General features: G+C 40.4%; 2 protein-coding genes across 2 annotated transcripts; both read right to left on the bottom strand.

Annotated features, from left to right (window-relative positions):
- Nucleotides 1-386: 386 nt before the first annotated feature.
- LOC139753989 (uncharacterized) lies at nt 387-3,373 on the bottom strand. Its single transcript, XM_071670947.1, has 2 exons — nt 3,235-3,373; nt 387-1,707 (listed from the first exon to the last, which is right to left on the bottom strand). Exons 1-2 carry the CDS (start codon nt 3,283-3,285, stop codon nt 1,342-1,344), a joined length of 417 nt encoding a protein of 138 aa, XP_071527048.1. The 5' UTR covers nt 3,286-3,373; the 3' UTR covers nt 387-1,341.
- A 2,365-nt stretch (nt 3,374-5,738) lies between these two features.
- Nucleotides 5,739-8,191, bottom strand: LOC139753990 (uncharacterized). Its single transcript, XM_071670949.1, has 2 exons — nt 8,090-8,191; nt 5,739-6,984 (listed from the first exon to the last, which is right to left on the bottom strand). Exons 1-2 carry the CDS (start codon nt 8,138-8,140, stop codon nt 6,619-6,621), a joined length of 417 nt encoding a protein of 138 aa, XP_071527050.1. The 5' UTR covers nt 8,141-8,191; the 3' UTR covers nt 5,739-6,618.
- Nucleotides 8,192-8,399: the final 208 nt, after the last annotated feature.

The following is an 8,399-nucleotide window of genomic DNA, read 5'->3' on the forward strand; positions in this document are numbered from 1 at the left end:
ATTCCTTAATCATCACCTTATTAACACCAGACCATGAATGATTATATCACCATCACGCCATACGATTATCGTACCAGTAACACCACATTCCCATCACCGTCATATTGTCTTTCTCAACTGACCATCACCATATGTTCATCATCACAACATTCTCACCATATCATTACCTTCACTATCACCACACACGTTTACAATCACCATACCATCCCACCGAAGCATCGCCACCACCCTAGAGTCCACTATACCATTCCTGTACCATTACTCTAACACCACAATATCATCACTACTACCATACCACCATAACGAGACGATATCATCATACAAGTTATCTTATGGAAGGTAGACATACACATACAGTGTTTGGAGGTGTAAGAGAAATTCAAATGCTTTTTGCCAATGATTTAATGAGATGCTTTACATATATGCACATTTAGGATGAGATGTTCATCAATCTTGGTCGTAGTAGATTTTACAAACATTAGACAAATGACAACCGTTTTTATTTTCTATAAATTCTTACCCATGGGTTATGATGGATCTTCCTTCCCTCTCTCTAGCTTGGGGGCGATGTATTACCCTTGAGTTATGGATCTTCTTTCCATCTTTCTAGCTTGGGGGTGATGTATTTCACGAGTCCCACTGTAATGATACTGTAATTTCTTATTCGGCAGCTGAAATCCATTTAGCTGGAGCTAATTTCAGGATGAACAAGATTTCAGCATATGATGATGATATCTCTCACCTGGGAGCCTTGTCAAGATATCAGCAGATGATGACTTTCTCTAATGCAGCAGAATTCTCAAGATATCACCTACATAGAAGGACTGTCAGGTTGATATCAGAGAAGATTACACGACCCTCAACCTGTATTTTTAAAGTCTTACAAAGTTATGCTTTAATCATGGCTTCGAGTAACCTCCCTTCCAGTTTCTAATTACTGTTCGTGGGAGTAAAACTCTTCTTCATCGGCTTCGAACTTTTCTAAACTCGTAATCATAAGATTTAAACTTGTCTTCATCGGCTTTGGACTCATTATCAGCATCTCTGAATCATTATTCATGGGAGTAAAGCTTTTCTTTTTTGTCTTTGGACTTCATGACATCAGCTCTCAACTTTTATTTATGGAATCAAACTTGTCTTTGTTGTCTTTGAACTTTTTGACATCAGCTCTGAATGCTTATGAATGAGATCCAAACTTGTCTTCATCGGTTACTTGAACCATCTACAAGTTCTCTTCATCGAGTTCAAAGCCCTTCAGGATCTTCACTATCTTTACCCAGTTGACCAAAGTACTTGCTCTCGTCGTCATCGAAATCGTCACCGTCACCGCCGTGTTTCTTCTTACATGTTATCATAGTCTCCCTCATACATACTATGACTGTTACTGGCATGATGATGATGATGACGGGAATGTTTAGCCGTACTTTCGATACTGTCACCTTTAATACGGCTGCTGGTATTGCTATCTTCATATTCATCAGAATCACGACTGTCGTCGCCACTGTCTCTAGATACATCAGAGACATCAACCATCGCGTCAAGAGCGTCACTGTCACTGCTGCTACTTGCGGAATTATCTTCATCATCGCTGTCGTCGCTGACTTCCTCACTGGAATCAGAGACGTCGTCCATCATCATGAGATTACTAGTGTTGTCGTCAGGAGCGAAGTCGGACATCGGGCCATTAGGACCGTCGTACGCAAACCCCTGGAAAGACAAGTCATTCTTAGTGGACGTAGTTAAATACCTGCCCGTAAATACCTGCCCGTTAAATACCTGCCCGTCATTACTGTAACCAATTTAGATGTTTAGATGTGACCCCACGAGCGCAAAACTCCCCTCACAGCTCATATAGGTAGTTACATAGACATGTATACACACATGATTAAAGACACGTACACTAATATTAAATCACAGTGGAGTATATTATTACCTTAAGCTAAAGAGAAGAGCTGGGGATACAAGAGTCCATGTAGAGACCTGTAATCGTCTCCAAAGACTAGAGGAGTCTTTCGAAAGGTTGTGAATCGAAAGAAGACATAGTCTTGATACAGCCTTTTCATATGAGCTCGAGCAGTGTGCAGAATTACTCAATAGGCCAAATAAGATGTTGCTTAAAAAAAACATCGTTGGAAGAAGCGTTTCAGCTCCACTGAGAGGGAAGATGATGCAGAGAACTGCAGAAGAGTGTCTTCTGGTGAACTGAGTCTATAAGACATAGAAGGATAAAGATCAGAAAGCAAATGGATGACTACTTGCAAAAAGACACTGCCTAAATAAGAGTTAACACTGGTTCAGAGGAAAGAAGTCATGCAGGACCAATCTTTTCGTATTCTGTGGTGGAGTGAGCTCTGCTTTAAAAGATGGGTGGGTGGACTATGTGTCTGTGAACTCCAGGAAAACATCCGACACTCTTTCACAGAAGGGGGTGGTAAAGAAACTGGATTCCCAGGTGGCCAGTACAAGCTGGACTCCTTCGTTTGATCGAAAAACCAACCGAGCGAAAGGTATCAGAAAACTCTCGTTAGAGGCGCCAATTCTTTGTGGGTTAGAGTAAAGAGTGGCATATCCCAGGATTTGGTCTTGGGGTTAATGTTGTCCTCATATCCAAAGAAATTGCCAGAGGGACTAAATACGCACATGAGAGGTAAGTTACGGCCAGGTTTACATTTACAACTAAACAAAAGAACTTCGCCATACTCCAAAGTTGATTAGAATTATTGTTAATCAAGTCAACCCAGCCAAAAATGAGTAATTAAGATACAACCCAGCCACACATTATATCTAATTACATTCACCAGGTGATGTTCAGCAAACTATTAACAGCATATCTTAATCATATCATAATCTTACGATGAGGTCAACCTGCTTGAAGAAACGTACACCTGATACAAAATTTTCAGAAAAGGACAACAAAGGTGGAAGATGACTCACAAGATGTTTGAGCAGTGTAGTTGCCCACAAAGGAAGATATAAGTAAAGAGGAACAAGAGACCACATCCAGACACATGTTTGAAAGGATGTAAAGAAGTAATTCTAAAACAAGAGGAGAGTGACGGGGATACAGAATCATTTAAAAAGATGACACTGCCGACCATATACATAAATTTTAAAAGTTGTACGATGGTATTAAAGGTTTTGTGATAGGTTATCTCGAGTGTAGAACTCCCCTCCACCATACTGAACAGTCAAACACAGTTAATCAAGTCGTTTTACGCACAGACACATACTTACAGAGGCCAGGTTGGCGGACAGAGCCAACAGAAGCAGGATAAGTCGGTTCATGGCGGCGGCGAAGGAAAGACCACTTGGTAAGGACTTCGTGTGTCACTACGATTGCTGCCTACAGTCAAGTGTGGAGTGTGGTGCTGGGGTGTGGCCAGGAAGCCTCGCCTCCTCTTCCCAAAGTGCACATGTTTGAAGTTTACAGGACACACCTGTGCTGGACTTACCTTTTTCTTAATTTCCAGTGACTTCATTTAATAGACTGAACTAACACTTGCGGTGGATGTGAACCATCACGTTATTGCAACAGATGATGATTATCACAGTAATTGCATATATATATATATATATATATATATATATATATATATATATATATATATATATATATATATATATATATATATATATATATATTATCCCTGGGAATAGGGGAGAAAGAATACTTCCCACGTATTTCCTGCATGTAGAAGACGACTAAAAGGGGAGGGGGCGGGAGGCTGGAAATCCTCCCCTCTCATTATTTTTTTTTTTAATTTTCCAAAAGAAGTAACAGAGAAGGGGGCCAGATGAGGATATTCCCTCAAAGGCCCAGTTCTCTGTTCTTAACGCTACCTCGCTAATGCGGGAAATGGCGAATAGTTTGAAAGAAAGAAAAGATATATATATATATATATATATATATATATATATATATATATATATATATATATATATATATATATATATATATATATATATATATAAAATCCCTGGCGATAGGGGAGAAAGAACACTTCCCTCTTTTTTCTGCGTGTCGTGGGAGGTGACTAAAAGGGGAGGGAGCGGGAGGCTGGAAATCCTCCCCTCCAGTTTTTACTTTTCCAAAAGAAGGAACAGAAAAGGGGTCAAGTGAGGATTTTCCCTCTTAGGCTCAGTCCTTTGTTCTCCACGCTACCTCGCTGAAGCGGGAAATGACGAATATATATATATATATATATATATATATATATATATATATATGATCCCTGGGGATAGGGGATTAAGAGTACTTCCCACGTATTCCCTGCGTGTCGTAGAAGGCGACTAAAAGGGGAGGGAGCGGGGGGCTGGAAATCCTCCCCTCTCGGTTTTTTTTTTTTTTCCAAAAGAAGGAACAGAGAATTGGGCCAGGTGAGGGTATTCCCTCAAAGGCCCAGTCCTCTGTTCTTAACGCTACCTCGCTAATGCGGGAAATGGCGAATAGTTTGAAAGAAAGAAAAAAAGATATATATATATATATATATATATATATATATATATATATATATATATATATATATATATATATATATATATATATATATATATATATATGCTGAAAAAGGACTGGTGATTGGGAATACCATGTTTAAAAAGAGAGATGTACATAAGTATACGTATGTAAGTAGGAGAGATGGCATGGCCTGAGAGCGTTATTGGATTACGTGTTAATTGATAGGCGCGCGAAAGAGAGACTTTTGCATGTTAATGTGTTGAGAGGTGCAACTGGAGCGATGTCTGATCATTATCTTGTAGAGGCGAAGGTGAAGATTTGTAGAGGATTTCAGAAAAAAAGAGAGAATGTTGGGGTGAAGAGAGTGGTGAGAGTAAGTGAGCTTGGGAAGGAGACTTGTGTGAGAAAGTACCAGGAGGGACTGAGTGCAGAAGGAAAAAGGTGAGAACAAAGGACGTAAGGGGAGTGGGGGAGGAATGGGATGTATTTAGGGAAGCAGTGATGGCTTGCGCAAAAGATGCTTATGGCATGAGAAGCGTGGAAGGTGGGTAGATTAGAAAGGGTAGAGTGGTGGAATGAAGAAGTAAGATTATTAGTGAAAGAGAAGAGAGAGGCATTTGGACGACTTGCATGGAAAGAATGCAAATGACTGGGAGATGTATAAAAGAAAGAGGCAGGAGGTCAAGACATAGCTATAGCCGTTACTATACTATCTAACTCAACATACTATCACCATAAAACTATACTCATTATAAGCATACCATTATCACATCTATTCCTTAGTCATCACCTTATTAACACCAGACCATGAATGATTATATCACCATCACGCCATACGATTATCGTACCAGTAACACCACATTCCCATCACCATCATATGGTCTTTCTCAACTGACCATCACCATATGTTCATCATCACAACATTCTCACCATATCAGTACCTTCACTATCACCACACACGTTTACAATCACCATACCATCCCACCGAAGCATCACCACCACCCTAGAGTCCACTATACCATTCCTTTACCATCACTCTAACACCACAATACCATCATTACTACCATACCACCATAACGAGACGATATCATCATACAAGTTATCTTATGGAAGGTAGACATACTCATACAGTGTTTGGAGGTGTAAGAGAAATTCAAATGCTTTTTGCCAGTGATTTAATGAGATGCTTTACATATATGCACATTTAGGATGAGATGTTCATCATCGTTGGTCGTAGTAGATTTTACAAACATTAAACAAATGACTAATTTTCGTTTTCTATAAATTCTTACCCATGGATCTTCCTTCCCTCTTTCTAGCTTGGGAGCGTTGTATTCCCCATGAGTTATGATGGATCTTCCTTCCCTCTTTCTAGCTTGGGGGCGATGTATTACCCTTGAGTTATGGATCTTCTTTCCATCTTTCTAGCTTGGGGGTGATGTATTTCACGAGTCCCACTGTAATGATACTGTAATTTCTTATTCGGCAGCTGAAATCCATTTAGCTGGAGCTAATTTCAGGATGAACAAGATTTCAGCATATGATGATGATATCTCTCACCTGGGAGCCTTGTCAAGATATCAGCAGATGATGACTTTCTCTAATGCAGCAGGATTCTCAAGATATCACCTACATAGAAGGACTGTCAGGTTGATATCAGAGAAGATTACACGACCCTCAACCTGTATTTTTAAAGTCTTACAAAGTTATGCTTTAATCATGGCTTCGAGTAACCTCCCTTCCAGTTTCTAATTACTGTTCGTGGGAGTAAAACTCTTCTTCATCGGCTTCGAACTTTTCTAAACTCGTAATCATAAGATTTAAACTTGTCTTCATCGGCTTTGGACTCATTATCAGCATCTCTGAATCATTATTCATGGGAGTAAAGCTTTTCTTTTTTGTCTTTGGACTTCATGACATCAGCTCTCAACTTTTATTTATGGAATCAAACTTGTCTTTGTTGTCTTTGAACTTTTTGACATCAGCTCTGAATGCTTATGAATGAGATCCAAACTTGTCTTCATCGGTTACTTGAACCATCTACAAGTTCTCTTCATCGAGTTCAAAGCCCTTCAGGATCTTCACTATCTTTACCCAGTTGGCCAAAGTACTTGCTCTCGTCGTCATCGAAATCGTCACCGTCACCGCCGTGTTTCTTCTTACATGTCATCATAGTCTCCCTCATACATACTATGACTGTTACTGGCATGATGATGATGATGACGGGAATGTTTAGCCGTACTTTCGATAATGTCACCTTTAATACGGCTGCTGGTATTGCTATCTTCATATTCATCAGAATCATGACTGTCGTCTCCACTGTCTCTAGATATATCAGAGACATCAACCATCGCGTCAAGAGCTTCACTGTCACTGCTGCTACTTGCGGAACTATCTTCATCATCGCTGTCGTCGCTGTCATCATCACTGGAATCAGAGACGTCGTCCTTCATCATGAGATTCCTGGTGATGTCGTCAGGAGCGAAGTCGGACATCGGGCCACTAGGACCGTCGTACACAAACCTCTGGAAAGACAAGTCATTCTTAGTGGATGTAGCTAAATACCTGCCCGTAATAGACTCTGTCAGCAGTCATTACTGTAACCAATTTCACCACACACACACACACAAACATATCATACATACATCTTAGATATTGTTGGATGATGATAATACTCAAAAGATATGGATGGCCCTATTATGTTTAGATGTGACCCCACGAGCGTAAAACTCCCCTTCCAGCTTATATAGGTAGTTACATACACATGTATACACACATGATTAAAGACTCGTACACTAATATTTAATCACAGTGGCGTATATTATTACCTTAAGCTAAAGAGAAGAGCTGGGGATACAAGAATCCATGTAGAGACCTGTAATCGTCTCCAAAGACTAGAGGAGTCTTTCCAAAGGTTGCGAATCGTAAGAAGACATAGTCTTGATACAGCCTTTTCATATGAGCTCGAGCAGTGTGCAGAAATACACAAAAGGCCAAATAAGATGTTGCTTAAAAAACATCGTTGGAAGAAGCGTTTCAGCTCCACTGAGAGGGAAGATGATGCAGAGAACTGCAGAAGAGTGTCTGCTGGTGAAACGAGTCTATAAGACATAGAAAGAGAAAGATCAGAAAGCAAATGGATGGCTACTTGCAAGAAGACACTGCCTAAACAAGAGTAAACATTGGTTCAGAGGAAAGAAGTCATGCAGGACCAATCTTTTCGTATTCTTTGGTGGAGTGAGCTCTGCTTTAAAAGATGGGTGAGTGGACTATGTGTCTGTGAACTTCAGGAAAACATCCGACACTCTTTCACAGAAGGGGATGGTAAAGAAACTGGATTCCCAGGTGGCCAGTACAGGATGGACTCCTTCGTTGGATCGAAAGGTATCAGAAAACTCTCGTTAGAGGCGCCAATTCTTTGTGGGTTAAATTCTAAAATAAGAGGATGGTAATGGGGGTACAGGATCAGTTAAAAAGATGACACTGCCGACTGTGTACATAGATTTCAAAAGTTGTACGATGGTATTAAAGGTTTTGTGATAGGTTATCTCGAGTGTAGAACTCCCCTCCACCATACTGTACAGTCAAACACAGTTAATCAAGTCGTTTTACGCACAGACACATACTCACAGAGGCCAGGGTGGCGGACAGAGCCAACAGAAGCAGGATAAGTCGTTTCATGGCGGCGGCGAAGGAAAGACCACTTGGTAAGGACTTCGTGTGTCACTACGATTGCTGCCTACAGTCAAGTGTGGAGTGTGACGCTGAAGTGTGGCCAAGAAGCCTCACCTCCTCTTCCCAAAGTGCACATGCTTGAAGTTTGCGAGACGCACCTGTGCTGGACGTGAACAAGTGAGGCTTATTATGATCCGCTTACGACACAAAGTTCACAGTATCTGAATAATCTGAATCAGAATTACTTGTTTGCAAATAATCTTAC

The sequence above is a fragment of the Panulirus ornatus genome, chromosome 16 (genome assembly GCF_036320965.1).
Source record: "Panulirus ornatus isolate Po-2019 chromosome 16, ASM3632096v1, whole genome shotgun sequence".
NCBI lineage: Eukaryota > Metazoa > Arthropoda > Malacostraca > Decapoda > Palinuridae > Panulirus > Panulirus ornatus.